Genomic DNA, 20,830 nt, shown 5'->3' with positions numbered 1-20,830 from the left:
TTAGTGATGAAATCAAAGATGAAAAATTGATGCATAACATACTGCCATTATTGGTCTTTATATATATATATATATATATATATATATATATATATATATATGAAAATCAAAAACCCATGATAAAGCAGAAGTTGCGAAGTGAAGGGACAGTGTTCCAAAAACCAGGAGGACATCTGTCATCAGCAGCTGGGAAAGGTGGAATAAGACACTGTTGGCATCTATTTGTCATGGAACTGATGTGATGGAGCAGTTAAGGCAGATGCCTGAAGCATGAAAGGATGCAAAGTGGGCTGTGAAGAGCATTGTATAGTTTTACGTAAAATATCAAGCAGAAGCTGACAACAAAGATGAGGAGGGGACTGGAAGTACTGAATAATTAACATACTATGGTTCCTAAGACAGGCTTGTGCTATGTGTCTGATGTGGAACCTGCATTTGAAAGAAAAGGAAATCTCCTCATTAAAATAGGAGAGAAACTACAAAGGAAAAGCAGAGGCTGCATGTGTCAACCTTAGGGCCAAAAGTTAGAAGAGAAAGATTTATGGATGTCTTATCTCTTGACTTTAATTTGCCTTTGATTAGGAGCCAAGTTATTAGCTGTGAATAGAATAATGGGCGAGCTGAAGTAAAAATAAAATTGTTAGACATAACTGAACAGCAAGTAGGGAACCTGGGATGATGAGTCAGAGTCTTCTGAGGGGTAGAGATGGCCATGAATGTAGAGAATGCCCTTTGCATTCCAGCAAGCTCATTCCACATGGCATGGCCAGTCCTCTCCCACCTTCCCACCAGTTCCAGCATCCTCCACTCAAATCTGTTCACTTAACACATCATTAGTTTAATTTGCTTAAATATCACTTGTCCAAACAAGGCTTTAAACTCACTAAGGGGCCTTAAGTGCCACTCATCTCAACTTTTATCTTCTCCAGAAGCTAACATAGTTGTCTCAATCAGTGACAGAGGACAGAAATCAGAACAACTTGAAGTACAATTTCTAGGCTCAAATGGTCCAACAATAGCAAAAAAAAAAAAAAAAAAAAAAAGAGGGAAACAAAAAGAAGTCACAGAACTGCTGGTGAAAGGTTATTATCTATATTAAAAGTAAATGGAGAGGAAAAAACAAAAATTGAGTGGTATGGTAAGAAGGCAGTTTCTCCAAATACTAGTAACCAAACATAATAACCTGTTATAAATTCTTCAAGAGATCTGTCAAGGTGACAAAGATGGTACACAATAAAAAAGGATTAGCTCTCTGCATTTTTATAATAGAAATTTAAATGGAGCTTCACTTTGCCTCTTTGTTTCTTTCTGGCAGAAATCCCTCATAAGGAGCATTGTATCTTACAGTTAGTTGGCTCCACAGTAATCGAAGCCATGCCAACATCAGCAACTGGCTTCCTACCTCATGGCTCCCTGAAAACACAGCTGGAAACCTGCCATCACTTGTGGCATCTGGGTGTTCATCAGGTGCCTTTACTCAGTCGTTATGTCTTATTTGTCTTTAATTTGCCATAACATTTAAACCCAGTGTGTGTGTGTGTGTGTGTGTGTGTGTGTGTGTGTGTGTGTGTGTGTGTGTGTGTGTGTGTGTGAATTTAACAAATAAAACTATGTTAACTTAAAATAGATGGTAGAAAACCTCAGGAAAATAAGCCAAGAATGGCTGTTCTATCACTAACAAGATATTTCATCATTGCAGCAATTTATCTACATAGATTTCATTTATAAAGGTAGACTGGCAGAAAAGAAAGAAATACAGAGACATACGGTACATTAGGTAGATGATTATAGATAGGAGATACACACATACATACATACATACATACATACATACATACATACATAATACATACATACAAGGTAGGTAGGTAGGTAGGTAGGTAGATACACAGACAGAAAAACAAATTAAAGGACAGATCATCCAAAAAGAATATAAGATATATTACTAAATATTCACTCTAAACAAAGAAAAATGTTAAATAAAATTCAAACATTGTACATCAATAACTATTCTCAATTGTTTTATCCTAAACTCTCTATAAACAGAATTCATTTTTTGACTACTTAGTCGATAATTTTAGATGGTATTTTGCAGCTCTCTGCTCCAAAATATGAAAAATTTGTAAGATTGTTTTATCTCCTCCTTTAATATGCAACTCAAATCAGTTAAGGAATGTCACCAAGCTAGCTAGGAAAACCTTATTTCTGTATAAGCCTCTTGTGAGCTGTTTTTCTAAAAAGGGTTAGTACTTGCAAACCTTATTTAAAAAAAAATAATGTACTGGGGACTGGAGAGATGGGCTGTTAAAAGCACTGGCTGCTCTTTCATAGGACCTGTTTTCAATTCCCAGAATTCACACAACAGCTCATAACCTCTGTAACTCCAATCCCAGGGGATCAGAAGCTCTCCGCTCATCTTTATGGGAGCTACATGCATGCAGTGAACAGACACACATGCAGACAAAACACCCAAACACATAAGATAAAAACAAAGGGAAAAATTTAACCTATATTAGAGAATATAAATTGTGTTGCATACACACAATGAGAAAACTGTTCAGTGCTAAAAAGAAAATAAAGCTACTAAACCATGTGAAAGTGTGGATCAAGCTAAAACTTACATTATTATTATGTGAAATAATCTAATCTAAGAGACTTCACATTATCTGACTGCCCCTGTGTAAGATGCTAGAAACTATGGGGAAACATAGGGAAAACTATGAGGAAAGAAGAAAGGTAAGTGGATGTCAGAGATTATGCGAAAGGTGGAAGACAATGGATGTTCAAGACAACAAAACTATCCCCCTGTTCTACAGACATGGGTCATTACACTTTTCTTCAAACCCATAAAACGTACATTAATTGCAAACCCTTACACGAACTACAGAGTTTGGGTAATTTTGCCTCACAAGGTCATTGATACTAACAAGTGTACTGCTCTGATTGCATCCCTGTCTTCCCTGGATTTCCACCTTGTAGACAGTGTATCATAGGACTTCTCAACTTCCATAATATACATGAACCAATTTCCATTTTAAACTCTCTCTCTCTCTCTCTCTCTCTCTCTCTCTCTCTCTCTCTCTCTCTCTCACACACACACACACACACAAACACACACACACACACATTCAGTGCATGACTAGGAGGTCATACACACATGTGAATGGAAAGCATTAGGGGACTTATCCGTGTTTTCTGCTTAGGTTTTCTATGCCACAAACACTGTTGTTAATGTCAAATTAGAAATAACTACTACACCTGATGACTAGTCCCAAAATATGACATTCTCAAAGTCTTTTCATTTTAGAACCACTTATGCTACCTCAAAGCTGAAGAAATAATGTCCATATTGAGTGATATATTTGAAGAAAATATTAAAAAGTTATCATTAGACTCTAATGACATTTAAAATTTGCCAACTCACATCACGTGTAGAATATAGCCCCTCACTCTTTTTTGGACCCAAGAGTTTCTTCATGTTCTCCTTTATGTTCTCTTTCCTCTGTTGTCTGAAAGCCTTCTCCTGATCACACAGAGCCATGCTGAACCGTAGGTCTGGGCATGAGCTATTATGGAAAACAAAGAGGTCAATGGGCCAGGGTTCCCAGGAGCATTTTTTAAAGAGTATTTAGCCTCCAAGGTCCCCCAAAGCTTCACTAATACATGCTGACTGCTTCCCTCAAACCATTCCCAGAAAGCAATCTTAAACAGAGATTTTAGATATAGAGATTTTAGATATAGAGATTTTAATATAGAGAGCTATATATATATAGCACAAAATGATGGCTATCTTAAAACAGACATATAGCAAGCAATGATCTAAGACTAAACTCGAAACATAGGGAAAAAAGATTCAAAACCTGTATTCAGAAGTGAACAAATGAAAAATACTTTCTCAAAAAAGTGGTATTTATGTAAAATAAATAAGTAAACAGACAGTCTCCAATACATTGTGGAGCGGTTTGTATGAGATGTCTCTCATAAGTCTTGAACTTGAATACTTGATTTCCATTTAGTGTCTGTTTGGAAGATTACAAGGTGTGGCCATGCTGGGAAATGTATGTCACTAGGGAAAGTTTTGAGTTTTCATGCTACTTCCACTGTATTCTCTACTTTCTCCTTAGGGATGGGGACATAAGCTCTGAGCAACTGCCTCTGTCTCCTGCCATCTGGTACCTCTGCTCCACCATCATGAACTCTAACTCTTTGGAACCATAAACCCAAAATAAAGGCTCTTTTGTAAGTTGCCTTGGTTATGGTACTCTATCATGGGAACAGAAAAGTAGCCAAGTCCTATTATATATTAGGACAGTGAAGACTTTCAGAAGCGTTTCAATACAGAAGATTGCTTATGGCTTTGATATAGTACTTTACAAGCATCAGTGATCAGTAGTTCTTCCCCTGTTCCTCCATCCACACACTCTTACCATCTAACATCCACTAACATCACAAAGTGCTTAATTCCCAGGAACATTCTTGAAGAGATAGCATCTTAATAAATTCCCCTGTCTAAAAAAGGACTCCCTCGAAAAGAGAAGCACTTCAAGCAACAGAACTCCAGATAACCATAAATGCAGGAAACAAGACATTCGAATCCCTTATTTATACTCTAATTAATAGTGGCAGCAACAATTTCTCAGAAACCTATACCCGCTAAAAACCACACCAAGCATAATGTATTGTGGCATCTATGGAAGAAATTATTATACATTGCTAGTGACCAATCACCAATGGGAAATTGGCATTAAAAACTGAAATTATATCCATGGGATTAGATATGCTACTTGAAGGGAAGCCCTTGAAAATAAGCACTTATCCTGACAACTGCTATCCAGCTCCCAAACTACTAGAGAAGTAAGAAAAGAATATTAACTCTTCTTTTTGGATTTTATGAGTGAGTAAACAGCTAAAGGAGACTATTATGATGCTGTTACATATTCAAAGCTTTAGGAATTATTTCACACATAAGGTATTCTCTTTAACAATATCACATCCAATGTTCTTTATCTGATTAAACAAATGAACTTACCAAACTTCAAGAGACATCTCCAGAATCATTTCAGTGACCTACGAAAGGAAAATATTAACTAGATGAGGTAATAAAACAGATGTTCTTGATAGAACGCAAACAAGCAAAATGAAATGTGAATGACAAATTAAGCAAATATAAAAGGAACAAAAAGAAACACAGATCTTTCTTTACAGACACGCTTGTCAATTTTTGTTAGTTATTAGATAGCTCTGCTTGATAAATTATTTTATCTAGTATTAGAATTGCCTCTGCCTGATTGGTGGTGTGACTGTTATGATGGTAGTCAACTGCTTTCTAATTGAAATTGAGGCACGGTTCACAGAAGGGAATTCATGCCTGGTGCTGTAAACCTGGTTAAAAGCTGGGGAGGTCATAGGCCCTTGGGTAAAATCTACTACTGTTGTTTTACTAAATCGACACAGTGTCAAACTGCCTTCTGTTTCTACCTATGGATTAGTGCTATTGGATAGTTTGATCTGAGAAGCTTCTGTTTGCAGTGGGCCATAGTTAACGCAGAGACCCAAACTGGTCAGAGTAATGAAAATAAGTGACTATGTTGATTGCTCACCTCAATATGGATCACCCATATTACCCTCTCCACATCTCAGAAAACACAAGAGAAAAGGGGTTGGACAGACTATAAGAGCCAGAGCATAGGAAGGAGTGTTATGAAACACCATCTTCTGTGCACTGCATGGCCACTGCACTCATGAACTCAGAGAAGCTCTGGTTACTGTCCAAGATCTTCCCATGGTGGACCACCCCCCAATATTCTATCACAGACAGGGAGGGAGTCATTAGACTCCATTCCTTCCTGAGGAGTTCCTAGCAGTTAATGGTTGCTGGAGGGTGGGAAGTCATTTTCTCAATAGCCGCTGGTAAGTTACCCATGCTCTAGTGAATAAACTCTTAGCCATGCTCATGCAAGCAACCCTCGTTAAACTCAGTGCACCACAAAAACAGGTGAGAAAACAAGATGAAAATAGGAAGAAAAAGAATGTGTTCTGGTAGGAGTGATAGGGAGATGACAGAGGGAAATGGATGGAGGTGAAATTTTAAAAATCTATTATATGCATTAATCAAACTATCAAAGAATGGTAGTTTCTCTAATGAAAAAAGTAATGTCTTGGCCTTGTGGTTTTCTTCCTGCACAGAAATAAAGTACTCAGTTCCATGATTACTATTAATAAACCATAAAAATGGCTGAGATACAAAATAAGGTAACACTTTTGCTGTGAGCACTGTTTGCATGCTGTTTAAGGTTGCAGATTCAATGTCCACCACGGCCAAGAAACTAAAGAAGCCTTGGTGGAAGTTCACATGTGCACGTGTGTAACAAAGTCAGCTGGAAACGGGACACCCATGTCTACTGGGTACCCAGGTCCAGGCTCCAAGAAACAGCTACCAATGCAATGGGAGGAATCTGGATTTTACTTTCTCACGGTTACTTTCAAGCCAACCAAACTGAATGCTGTCAACCAGACAAGTTTCATTTAACTTAAAAGGGAGTGGCTAATACTCTCAGAGGAAATACGCATGAAAACATACCTGTCCAGAAAGTACATCTCTGCTCTATTGAAAGACATCAGTACTGAATAATGTCCCTTAAGACTGTTACAAGAACCAATGGGAAAATGTCCTGAAAGGTGCTGTATAATTTTAAAACCATGCTATGATTTTTTTATTATACCAGCTACCATAAGAACAGGGATTAGAGAGACTGCTCAATTTTGACTATAGAATTAAACTACAATATGCTGCTTGAAATTCGAAGGGCGTGAGTTTAGAACCATCAAAATGCTAGAGATCATTAGATTTGTTACCTTTGGAGCTTAAGGTGTGGGGAGAAGACAAAAGAATACAAAAGGAGCTTTTCAAGGTTTAAAGTAAGTTCATAGATGATTCTCAGTATGGGCTTTACAAGTAAAAGACAGTGATAACCATATAAAAGTATGTTTCACAGTGCACTGAACTTAAGTATGTTCCTACTACTAATTTACTGCTGAGTATTTGGAATTGATGGGTAATCAATGAAACTCATTGAATGCTCATATGATGTGAAGCACATCAGACAATCCTATCCCATCAAAACATATCCAATCACTAACAGAGATAAAATCACAGGATGGTCTGACCCAAAGAATGGTTTTCTGCCCAACTTTATAAATCTTAATTTATGAAAGAATATATAGACATTACTTTTTTAGCTGATAAAAACACTCTAAAAATTCTAGGACAATAGGAATTACACATGCCCAGATGCATTGTGGTTCATTATAAATCGAGAGTGATGGGCTGTAAAATAATTACCTCCTATTAATGGGAGTAGTGCCTAGACCACAGCTCAGCACATTATGCCTAATTTCCAACTTTGAAATTTCAACTGGAATCGTTCCCTATGGGAACTTGGGAAAGACTTTATACTTATGCTGAATAGTGCTATCACGGTGATTTAGTAAGATTAATCAGACATAGGTGATACAATTTCTGTTTCATAGTTATTGCTGCTGTGGGTATTGTTTGTTTGCTTGTTTATTTGAGACAAGATTGTAGGGAGACACCGTAACCACACCTCCTAAGGGCTGGCTACAGGTGTGCCTGACCATGCCTGTCAAGGTGTGGTCAGGGAGAGGTCAGGTGACTCGGGATGGGCTCTTAAGCGACCACGAGCACATGGAACGCTCCCTTCCCCTTCTGCTGCCCCTTCTCTCTGGCCTCCCTGCCTTGCTGCCCCTGGGCACAATCTGGCTTGCATTTGGCTGGTATTTTTCTGAGTAAAGGTATTTTTCTGAATAAACCAACAAGCTCACCTTTTTCACCTGGCAACATTGGGGTAGGGGGGTTGCATTTGTTTCCACAGGAGAAGAAAAACTTTGAATACCATCAAAGTTGATCAAGATTCGAGTTGAAAAAGACAACCATCTCGACAAGGACAACTGGCAGGTATTTACTGAGGTATATCTCATAAACTAAATAGAAACCTCCCAAAGGAAAGGGAAGTGTTTGTTTTTATCTTCACAGGAAAACTCATCTCCAGAAGTCCAAGAATACTACATAGGTAGATGCTAAAGAAGAGAAGGTAGATATAGCCATCAAACAAAAGGAATGTGCCATAGGGCAAAATACGTATTAAATCTATTTCTCCTTATTCCCTAGTCCCAATTCAAGTAAATCAATGCTGGATTTAGATTGGATTTGGCTTTCCTCCCCTAAAATCCAAGCATGTTTTTTTAACTAAACTTTAGTTTCTGTATTATATCAAGAAGCCAATTGATGTAAATACAGAATGAGAGAGGAATTTGGGGACTGTCTTTGTCTTTCTTGGCTCTTTCCTTCAAGGTGTACACTGTCTCATAATCATTATTTTCCATGATAGCCTTTTCCAGCAAACATACATATACAAGCAAACATTTCTCTGCTAACACTTATGTTTGAGTACCACACAGACAATGAAGTCCTGCCTGACAACAATCCCTGGAAGCTCCGGAAAAGAAATTTGGCCATACCTCCTAGATTGCACTGGATCCAACTTACTCCATTTCAACTGACACTCTGACTAGAGCTTCGGGAACTGACTTCAATAAAGTTGAGGATTTCAACCTAGATCTTCAATCAAACAAATCCCATCTAACATGGACTGGATATAATCTATTAAAGACTTTCACTATACTAACATTTTCTTCCCACAGGACCCCACAAGGCTACCATGGTCCCATTTCAGCAGGAAGTAACTTGGAGGATGCTAGGCCCCCATTCCCCATTATTGTCTATTAGGGCAGTGTAAGCCTAGTTAGGAATAACTTTCCCATTGTTTAGGGTTGGGATTGGAAGGAGGTGTTCAAGTTGGACACCCTTTCAGATGACTTTAGGGTTTAGCTGAAATAGACATAGTTAGGATGTACAATAGCAGATTTCTTGTATTTCACGTTTATGATTTTTAATTTTGGAATATTTTACACTATTAAGTTTTAATCCTCTTTTAGACTAACAGGGAAATTGTAGGGAGACATCATAACCACTCATCCTAAGGGCTGGCCACAGGTGTGCCTGTGGTCAGGGTGAGGTCAGGTGACTCAGGATGGGCTCTTAAGCAACCACAAGCACATGGGACGCTCTCTTCCCCTTCTGCTGCCCCTTCTCTCTGGCCTCCCTGCCTTGCTGCCCCTGGGAATGCTCTGGCTTGCATTTGGCTGGTATTTTTTTGAATAAAGGTATCTTAAACCAACAAGCTTGCCTTTCACAAGGTCTCACTGTACAACCTAGGCTGTCCTAGAACTGATAAATACTCTGCTTTAGCCCCAGAGCTTTGGAATTACAGTCATGTCCCACCATTCCTGGGCGTATAGTCTGCTTTTCAAAACAAAACAAAACAACAACAACAAAAATAAACAAGAAAGTTGCCACTAAAATGAGATTAGACTTAATGCATTTCTCTCCAGAGGGCCAAATCTCCATGTATAAATGGACAGGAAATGAACTACCTTACAAGGTTCTATTGCAGTGTATACCACACAAGGCTAAATATTTAATAAAAAGATGAATTTCCAACTGGCAAGTCCTGGACCAACTTACATATTAAAAGATTCAATACTTGAAAGTAGCTAGTGCCTCATTGCTCCATTGATTTAATAAATAAAATCGAAATTGGTTATGTCATGTTTTTGGCTGCATTTGTGTTCCTAGGAGAATACCTTTTCTGTTCATTTTCATCAACATTTCTTAAGATATTCTGATCCCCCCCCCCGGTATTGGTGGTGCTCGCCTTTAATCCCAGCACTTGGAAGGCTGAGGCAGGCAGATCTCTGTGAGTTCGAGGCCAGCCTGGTCTCCAGAGCGAGTGCCAGGATAAGCTCCAAAGCTACACAGAGAAACCCTGTCTCGAAAAACAAAAAACAACAAAAAAAGATATTCTGATCCTAGATAGAGGAAAAGCTCTTAGGGGAAAGGCAAAAGAGTAGGCCCAGGATGTTTTTGTCATCTTTAACATTTTAGAATGTGTTGCTATGGTTTTCATCACAGATCAGACCCTCACTTCTTTGTGTTACCCAAGTGGACCAGAGGCTTCGAAGAAAGTTTTCTCTGCCACACCTCCACATACAGTGCAATATGTTCAGACTTGTTGGGAAACCAGATATTCACAATCTCTACATCTTTTACCTGGAACATGTCATTCAACTAAAACAGCCACAAAAATATGTGCTTCCTGTAAGACATTAAACAATGACTGAAGTTTCTTCCCACACACTGCAAATGGCTCTCCATTGAGGGCTTTCATGCTGTAGGTCACAGTATTAGAAAGAAAGGAGCCAAATCTCCCAGCAGTACCTCAAACCCATAATTCATAAAAAGGGGCCAAAACAAGTCAGAACTCCCATTCCTCTAAGAATTACAAATGTAAAAACCAGGCTGCACCAATTATGCATTTTTGTGGAAACTAAAAACCTCTTCTTTGCATTCCACAGTGTAGAAATTTTTTTGCAGCTACCATGGAACAGGTTCAGTCAGACAAAGTAAAGGGAACTGGAGTAGAGAAACTAGGGTTTAAAAAGAAGAACATTTCAGGCTTTAACATAATTTTTAAAATATACCTGAGCCATTGACTGTCTTGAATATGTTGAAAGAATGAAACTAAAACAGCAAATATGGTGTCTGGTAAAAAAGAGGTACGTTTTAGTTGTTGCACTGAAAAGATCCATACAGTAAAATATTTTAAATTGACCATCTACCCTTTCAGTGAAGAGTTTTTCAAGTATTTTATAACATACTACCTCCATACTTTAATATTTGTATTGTTTCCCTTCAATAAATAATTAATTTTGAATTCTGGTCCCTAACCTGTTCATTCTCCTTTATTTCCCTCAGGTAGAAACAAAGGCAAATGACTGCCACATTGTCTCGGTAACTGTTTACCTCTGTCAAAGGAATGACAATGATATTTTAAGTATATTTATATTCACATGACCCATGCAAGATAACAAAATGAAAATTTGAAAGTTAAGAGTCACTTTTACTAAAAATTGTGCTGTCAGACCCTGCCTGTAATTCCATAGTGGGAAGAACAAAATACAAATCTGACAAGGAAGGCAGGCATGCTGAGTGAAGAGTGGAGACTGCAACTCTGCCAGTGCAAAGTAGGCCACAGCCACATTAAGGGGACACTCATAAATACCATTTCTAATGCATAAAACTTGCCTAATATAACATCAGTATTCTCTACCAGGACTCTTCTATGACTCAAGAATTCGGGAAAGCTATCATCCAGAGGATACTCTAAGCAGCTTTTAAAGATGAAGAAACTACACTTTTTCCCTGTAACTTGCACCTCTTTATTCCCTATGACCTCACAATTTCTCAGCTTAACCTTTTACCAAATGTGGACACAAGTGGGAATTATGAAGAGCCAGTTAATAAGTAGTTTTTGCACAATAACCCAGGTTTCTTAGAATACTGCCAGCAAGCCACTTTTCTCTCTCTGGTAACCCTTGGTCTCTAGTTTTGTCTGTTAAACTTTACTAAACTTCATTTTTATTGTCTAAGCAATTCTCAGATTTTTCAGCCTTTAAAATAAATAAAACTGTCCAAACACCTGTGGCTAGGTAGCATACTATGGCTTATTGCTAACTTTGTTGTACCTCCTTGATAGAATTTACTGCCTAAGACAGGGGCACCAAGAATGCAGGAATATTCTAAAATACCTGTAATTCAAAAGTTATCTATTGTGGATATATGAGAGGATTCACCCCAGTGTCTAATGCTCATAGACCAAAATAAAAAATGAATTCTATCTTAAAGCCAGGAATCGTTTGACCTACCCTTATACTATACCCTGAACAGAAACTGATGATTTTGACATCTGTCTTAGTTAGGGTTTCTATTGCTGTATTGAAACACCATGACCAAAAGCAACTTGTGGAGTAATGGTTTATTTAGCTTCACTTCTAGGTAACAGTCTATCACTGGGAGAAGGCAAACAGGGCAGGAACCCGGAGGCAGAAGCTGATCCAGAGACCATGGAGGAGTGCTGCTTACTGATTTGCTCCTTCTGGCTTGCTCAACCTGTTTTCTTACAGAATCCAGAACCACCAGCCCAGGGGTAGATTCACCCACAATGGGCTGAGTCTTCTCTCATCAATCACTAATTAAGAAAAGGCCCTACAGTGTTGTCTGCAGCCTTATCTTATGGAGGCGTTTTCTTAATTGAGGATCCCTCTTCTCAAGTTGACATAAAACCAAACAGTACAAGAACTTAGTCAGTGATTCCCAGACTTTTCATGACATCATGTCATCAGTGCAGGATTGTATGTTAATAAACACATTAAGAAAAAGCAACCATAAATCAAATACATTGAATGCACCTAATGGACCAGCTCACTTTAGATTAGTAAAATGGTGCCTTGAAAAGCATTGGTTGTTTGTGTGGCTGACGGTAAAGTGGAATGGAAATGGTAATATTCTCCTATTCCTGACCAAAGAACACAGCAAATTTTAAACATCTGTGGCTACTGCTCAGTGGTAAAGTCCTTGGCTAACATGCCTAAGCCCTGGTTTCTATCTCCAGTGTTAACTTAAGAAAGAAAGAAAGAAAGAAAGAAAGAAAGAAAGAAAGAAAGAAAGGTATCCACAATTTTTAAATTATGACTACTGCAAAACATATCACTTCTGTACACACTGAAACACCAGAAAACCCTGCTGGTTTCCCTCCAAACTCCACTTTGTCTCCTGTACCTACCTAACTTAGAGTCCCAGACTTTACACAAGACAGTTCTTCAATGAAATTACCCTGACACTAACAATATTCTGAACTCTCGTTCAAAACTCCTATTGTTTTAAAGCTTTTCCCACGATCTCTTGCACAGAGCAAATTTTCAAGTCATAACCATGACTAAGCAACGCTGAAAGCCGCCAGCCAAAATTAGACAAACGCCACAGAAGCATGAAACGTGGGTATTTCTAAGCAATAATACTAACTTCCAAATAAAGACAGAAAATTAAAATGTAGTGTAAACCTGAGGCTCCAGCATTGGCCAAAACAAACTTACTTTATCTAGAGAAATAAAGAACTGTAATTTCTCTGACTGCCTTCCAAACTGTAGCATTTTCATGGTTAGTTTACAGTGGGCTACTTTGTCTATACACATCCAACTAACTTCTTTCTGTAAGGTCTAGAGCAGCCGTTCTCAATCTGTGGTTCCTGACTCTCTGGGGGGTGAAATGACCCTTTCACAGGGGTCATGTAAGACCACCAGAAAACACAGATATTTACATTATAATTCATAGCAGTAGCAAAATTACAGTTATTAAGTCGCAACAAAAACAATTTTATTGTTGGGGTCCCCACAGTATAAGGAAATGTATTAAAGGGCTGCAGCATTAGGAAGGTTGAGAACCTGTGCTAGATATTTTTGGACCAAAATTAGCTAATATTACCTAAAAACTGTATTTGATGAATTCAGGAATGAGTGACTAGAGTAGTCGGAATACTTTTCATACAAATAGTGGCTAAATTCAACTCTACCTGTGTTTCAATAAAGGCAGACAGATAAGTTTAAGATTCAGATAAATCACTTTCATGATGTGTGTGATTCACATTTAGTTGAATTGGATCAGTTACAATTATAATGAGAATATCTAATATGCATCTGGTGATTGCTGGGCCATGTACTGTCTCTCAGTATTATCCTGTTTAGCCATGAGCACAATCCTAAGAGACAGATACTAGATCTAACCCTGCTTCACAGATGAGGGTATGAGGTGTCATGAGTTTATGTCACCACTCAAGTCACAAAACACAAACTCCCATGAGCCAAAGTCCCCTAGCTCTGAGACTAGGATGAAAAGCTGCAAGCTGTCCCAGCTGCTCTTGGGTGACAGATAGGGTGCTCGCTAAGCTCTACCTACAACAGTACAACACAATTGTGACTTGAGAAGTGTCAGTTGCTCCAAAAATCGTGGACCCAGCTCTACAGATGACTTTATCCTCAAAGCACAGTGTTCCGGAGGAAGTTTCGTGATAAGTCATAGTCTAGGGAAGAAATTCCAAACAGCAATTCCAGTTTTCCAACTCAGCAGCCCTCACCCCTACCAAGAAGTTGCTTGACTCAACTCTTACACATTAGAGCTGATAACAGAGGCTCTCCTTGTGTCTGCCACCCTGCACTGCTCCTCTAGTCACTTTCCAGGGAAGCGCTCTGCTCTACGGCATCCACTTTTTTGATAATGGCCTCAACACTTGGTATCTTTACATAGTAACTTTTTCATTACTAAACTTTTCTTAGGAAAAAGCCTAGACTTGTTTTGCTTTCAGTTTCCTGTCACCTGGGCACAAACTTGCTCTGACTCATTACTCAAACTGGAAGATGCTATGTCAATTCTTCCATCTCACATGTACGTACTGCTGGGTTCTGAGCCACTCAATCTGTTCTTCTTTCATGCATCAATTCTCTCTTCATTATCCTTTGCTAGAAACTGCTTCCTGTACTTGTGCCCATCCAAGGAGATGGGTTCCCTCAGGCAGTTCCTAAGGTCATTCTGATGAGAACTGTCCTCTACCCTGTGAGTAAGTAACCTTGGCCATGCTTTTCTTCAAGAACAAACAAGCTGAGCCTTTGACATACCCGCTCCTAACAATGTACTTCCTTCTATCCCTTTTGGACCTAGTCTCTTGCTGATCTTTATTTTTTCTCTATACTGTAGCCATCCTCCTTCTGGCAGTTATTTAGTTTGCCAGACAATCTGGGCTTCTAAACTGCACTGGTCAGTTTACTGTTATTATGACCATGGTCGCTAGATATGTTATAAAGAACACAGGTTTGAATAGCTTAGATACTTTAAGAGGTGAAAAGTCCAAATGAGGATGCCCCATTAAGGTCTCGTGGCAGAGGGTATGGAAACAATTGAAATACTCAGAGGTTATGTCAAAAACAGGGAACCTAAAAGTATGGAGGCACCAGTTGTGTTCATTTAACAATTGCCTCACTCCCAAGGATGGCCAGCATCAATCCCTTTCAAGAATAACACCCACAATGACATACCTTCCTTCCACTAAGCCCCACTTCTTAACAGCTCCAATCTCCCAACACTGCTACACATCCCCAGCCCAGGAACCCTAGGATGATACACAGAAACCATAGGAAGGATCTTCGTACCTCAGCTATCTTCTGCCCTTAGCCACATTTTCTAGAATGTCATTTACTACCCTCTTCACCACACACATACGCAAACTCCTTGATTCATTTTCCCTGGTTTATGTAGCATTTGCTTCTCTCACTAACCGAAGCATCTCTCCTTGCTTTCCATCTGGTTGACTACACAGAATATTAGCTCCATAAGGACAAAGCTGCTTTCTTGTTTGCTCATGTTTGAAAGAAGCCGAAGAGTGCACATTACTGGGTGTTCAATGGTTATTTGTGAAGAGATGGAGAGTGGATGACAGACAAACACAGCAGGAGAATGTTAATTACAGAATGTGACCGTATTTGTAAAATACGAAGGAACTAATAAAGGCTTATTCCTTTAACCCTAGGCACATATTTTCTGTACTGGACACACAGCACTTAAAATGACCATATATAAATCCTGAATGGTACTCAATGATATACTAAAGTGCCTAGAAGTCAAGCATGGTGCTGTCTACCATCTGTTTATAAATGGACCCAAAGGGATCAGCTGATGCATGATCAAAGAGATGAAGAAATATATGGGAGACACATGCAGCAGGACAATGTTAACTACAGAACATGATGGTAGTTATGTTCTTGTTCACTGTAGAAAAACTTGAATGTTTTACGTTTGAAAACTTTATAAAAAATTATTGATGAGACTTAGAATGCTTTAGAGAGGCCTTCTTTCCTGGCTTATATGAACCATAAACTTCAGTTGCAAGCCCACTGCTATCTGTCAGAACTGTCAGGAGAGTTGGGGGTGTTGTTGTTGCTGTTGTTCCATAATTTATCTATTTATTTTTGTGTGCAAGTGTATGTATGCACGGGGTCTCCCATACATGCCACAGCACTTTTAGGTAAAGGTAAAGGTACAACTTGGAGAAGTTAATTATCTCCCTCCACCATGTGAACCTTGGGTCAAACCCAGGTTGTTAGGCTTGGCAGAAGGTGCCTTTACCCACTGAGACATCTCTCCAGCCCCTCTTTTACTTTTTAAAGATAGGATCTGGCTATATAGTTCACACTGGCCCAAGGATCATTATCTTCCTGCCTCGGCCTCCCTAGCGTTCACAATACAGGCATGTGCCACCACGCCCCACTCCATTACATTGCTTTGTGGAATTTTCTTCCTGATATTTATCACTAGCTGGTGCTGAGTGATTATTCATCTGCTCATCAGTGTCGCTTTACCATCCTTACGAGAATATGAGGACACTGCCCGTCATGTCATTTGCTGCTTGTCCATCAAGAAGCAAGTCACATGGAACCCACAAGCTTCTCACATATGACTCCTCACTTTACACATGACTATATACTTTTCAAACACGTTGCTGGTTTCTTGAAAATGGACCTTCGTGCCTCTGCAATGCTTAGCAAGTTTCAGGCATGCAATAAGAACTCATATTCTTGTCATATTAAAGCTTGTCTTTCCACTGACCAAGTCAGAATTTTGAAATTCTGTAATATGCCAATGAAAGTTTTACTCCTGCTGTTTTTATTTTTAATATCTGTGAACGAATTGAGAGGTTTTGGGGGAATGCAGTCAAATGAACTAAGCTAGAGAGCAGCTAGAAGATAATGCATTCTAAGTCCTCATTTTAAGGATGAAAGTGAGACTCAGAGAAAAGCAAATGATAATTCAAACATCTGGAAGGAGAACAGTGTCAAAACAAACAAGATTCCAGGCTCCAAACCCCCAAATGGCCAGAACTGTCCCTGGGAGTCAGCCCCAACTAACTGGAGGTTCTTGTTGATTCTCCATCTGGCTCCTGGTGATAGACAGGCTTGTGGTGAGGCAGATTAACTTTCAGATGCCAAAAGTTGGTGGGAACTTTGACTAGTAATGTCTTGGCTTGTAATTTTTGTACTTTTTCACCAAGGCCAAGTGCTCTTCTTATTATGTCATATTGCTACAACCATCTTCAGGGTTTATTTAAGTCTGCACTCTCCCAGAATTCCCTGGTGGCTCATTCTGTCTTACACATCTGTGAGCTTTACAGACAGAAAACCACCCACCTAGGGCAGATCCTATCTCAGGAAGTGAAGAGGAAGGGAAGGCTTCCATAGGGCACTCCCACATGATCCAAGATAGAGCCACAGACTCTTCCCTCAACCAGCAATTCCCCTTCTCCCAAGGACCACTGCAGCTTATCAACACAAAGGATTGACTCCAAATACAAACTGCAAGGGACTCTAGTGAGAAAAAGAATGAACAAAAGCTCTTTGCCTAGTTATTTCCCAGACACACTAAGGAAAGCAATTACATAACCTACTTTGAATTCAGGAATGTAGAAAGCCTCTTCAGAGCTCTGGGTTATACAACTTAACCATAGGAAATGACAGAAGGAGAGGAAACGCATTTTTTCCTATAATGTTTTCTTTCATAATCAGTTTTTTGGATCAGGTATTGAAAATAAAAGGCCTGTTTTGGAAAGGCTAATCCATGCTTATAAAGCTCTCTTATTAAAACCCAAGGCAGGACCTTCACATGTTTCTGGCCACCTCTGCGCTCTTTGCCCTACTGCTCACACTGCGTACCTGGCAAGCCTTTAACTTGCCCCATCTTGCTTCCTTCTTTCAAGACTACACTTTTGCAATTGCTTCTGTCTAGAATGCTTGCTCGAAACTATTTCTCTGCCCCTTGAAACACTATTCTCTTCTCAAGTCATACCAGCAGCAAAAGCAAAACACATCCATCCATAGTGCTTAATATGTACCAACCACTGTTGTAAGCATGGTATTTATGCATGCATATAGCATGTTTATTATTTATGTGTTTCAATTATTATTGCATACTTAATGTAGAATGCACAATAATTAATATTTAAACTATCTAAATGTTGTATAGTTTATATTTATGCAATAAATTATAGCAAGTTATAATTAAATTTATATGATATTCATTATGTGTTTTAATGTGGATAGTTATCATAATAAATCCCTTATAAGATATTATCTCTGTTTTTACAGATGAATAGGATGAGTCACAAAGGAACTACTAAAATTCCAGGATGAAAAAGATAATAAGGAATTCAAAGGCAAAATGGACTACCTTCAATGTCAAGGTGTTGACCACTATGTTCACTGCTCAAACTCTTCATATCACCTGGGGCTTCCTCTCACATGACAGACTTCCTTTATTCCACCATCTCATTAAACTCTATACATACATCATTGATATTTATCTCAGTACATGGTGATTTATTATTACACACACACACACATCCAACTCCTTCTTCCCATTACAACCTTCAATAGCACCTCTTCCTCAGAGGAAGATAATTGAGGAAATAACTTCCTGTTCTTATATGCCTGTACAAACACAATGTCTGGTACACTGTAGAGTTTCAATAAATGTTTATAAAATGGATGAGTGAATGAAATAAAGCTAAAAGGTATCCACAGAGAAGGGAGGCTCACAACTCTTGGTAGACATGCCCTCCAGAGCAGGGATAGGGCCCATGAGGAATGCCCAGATGGAGTTTCTCAAATTCCCTGGGTGATCAGATCATGAGGACACTCAAGAAACTTGTGTTCTTAACTTCTAAGTTAGTTCACACCGATTGTGTACACATAAGCCATGTAGAGACCCTGCAGACATATATAATTAGTATTTCATTTCTCTTAGCCTATATAACTTTATTACCAATAAAATTTGATAAATTGGGCCCTATAAATAAGCTAGTACCAGACAATACTGAGGATTATTCTGGGGGATCAAATAGGAAAAGATCGTCTGAGCTTGTAATAGGACAGGCAGCATGGAGCAACTGAGAGTTAAGGGAGAGAGGTTTGTGTAGGTAGAGGAAGCTGAAAGTCATTCTAAGGATGAGTGAAAATGGTGTTTCCCTGGACAGGATACAACATTTTAGCTGAATTAACCAGTCAATTGCATGTCTCACCATAAATTCTCTAATTTGTCTCTCATACATTTATCATCCATTAGGATGCAATGAGTTTGTTCTGCACAAATCATTTTCCCAATTATTGTTTTTATTCATAAATGACTACCAAACTGTGACAAATCTGAAAGTATAAAGGTAATAAGAATAACCCAACACCATCCCTTCTGACCTTTCTCTGATATGGCCCTAATTATTTGAGACAGAATTATTTCCTTAGAGATGCTTAGTTTATACAAATATATTCAATATTATATGTGTGTTTACAATAGTAATAGCAAATACATGTTCTAACAAAGTAGCACAAAATGCTGGAATAGCTTGCATTTTGCAACATCCTATTATCCAAATGCTTTGTATTGATGGATCCTTCAGTGGAGTCCAAAGCTATGGCTTAATTTCATTTTTATTACTTGGAACAACAGAAAAATTAATGCCTCAAAGTATTTATCACCTCAATCAAGGTTTATATATTTAATGATAAAATATTAGCATAGGGAGTATGTGGATACAGGTCAATGGTGTTTGCTTAGCCCGTATAAGTTCCTGGGTCCATGGCCCAGCACCACAAAGAATAACAAGAGAGCACAAGATAAGGACAGGAAGGAAAAGAGCAAGCAAAATGAAAGGAAAAGCGTTCTATAAGGAAACAGAAGTTCCCAAACAAGAAGCACAACTTTCTAAAATGAATCGATGCATAAGGAGCGTGGATTGGAAAGTGACTGTGCTGCTACTTACTTGGTTGAAAATAAAGGGGACTTCTTTCTTCTCTCCCACCTTCATAGAAGATACGGGAAATGTAGCTGTGCCTAGGGTTTCATCCATGATGTAATTGGCATCCATCAATGTGATCTACAAAGCAAAGCAGAGTGTAAGTAGTTTCCAGGAATCTTTTCTAAAATGTCTATCATGGCAGACTAGAGTGATGATGCAGCAGTTATGAGTACTAGATGATCTTCCAAAAAGAACTAAGTTCAACTCCCAGTACCCACATGATGGGCCACAGCTATCTGTAACTTCTGTTCTAGGGAACTTAATGCCCTTGTCTCACTTCCATGGGGCATTTTATGTACATAGTGTATACACACACATGCAGGCAAAACATTCTACACATAAAATTAAAAACCAAAATACTAAAAAGCTGCTTGCCACATTAAAAAAAATAATGTTCTTGGCTAGGTGAGGTTACATAAAATCTTTCATACCAACAGTCAAGGGGCAAGGCAGACTGATAACTGAAGTTTGAGGCCAACTTGGTCTACACAGCAGGTTCCAATTTAGCCAGACATGGAAGCAAAAGTCTGTCTCAGAAAGTTAAGTTTAAAAATCTAAAGTACATAATATTTCACAGTTCCTTAAGGTCCTCCTGTTTTTGTTTTTGTTTTGTTAATTACAGTCCATTCTAGACAATGGAGCTCCACATATACCCCCTAGAGGTCTCAATATGTAACACACAACAATACTTTGATTTTTCCTTCTCAATGACATTTCTATTTAAAGCAATAAATTTTACATATTTCTAATTGACCACTAATTACAAAAATGAAGTGTTTCTATCCAATGGAGAAGACATTAATACAGAAAACCAACTGCTTTAAAGAAAAACTTCTATGTCAATATATCTTAAAAGCAACTGATACTATTTATATTCTGGTTTAAAAAAATCATCTTTAGAACAAAAAATACATGTTGTCCAAAGTGTACAAGCATCCTGAAATTCCACGTGGACACTCACA

The 20,830-nt window shown here is 38.6% G+C and overlaps 1 protein-coding gene across 1 annotated transcript in view; it reads right to left on the bottom strand.

Annotated features, from left to right (window-relative positions):
• The window catches only part of Pla2g4a (phospholipase A2 group IVA), a 134,893-nt gene that overhangs the window by 51,830 nt on the left and 62,233 nt on the right, over nucleotides 1–20,830 (bottom strand). The window contains exons 5-7 of the mRNA XM_027417414.2: nucleotides 19,833–19,946; nucleotides 5,030–5,067; nucleotides 3,425–3,566 (exon numbers count right to left, since the gene is read on the bottom strand). Of these exons, the coding sequence (XP_027273215.1) occupies nucleotides 3,425–3,566; nucleotides 5,030–5,067; nucleotides 19,833–19,946 (294 nt within the window). The remainder of the gene's footprint in view (nucleotides 1–3,424; nucleotides 3,567–5,029; nucleotides 5,068–19,832; nucleotides 19,947–20,830) is intronic.

The sequence above is a fragment of the Cricetulus griseus genome, chromosome 5 (assembly GCF_003668045.3).
Source record: "Cricetulus griseus strain 17A/GY chromosome 5, alternate assembly CriGri-PICRH-1.0, whole genome shotgun sequence".
In the NCBI taxonomy this organism is placed as follows: Eukaryota; Metazoa; Chordata; class Mammalia; order Rodentia; family Cricetidae; genus Cricetulus; species Cricetulus griseus.
This window is presented reverse-complemented; position numbering and strand designations above follow the sequence as displayed.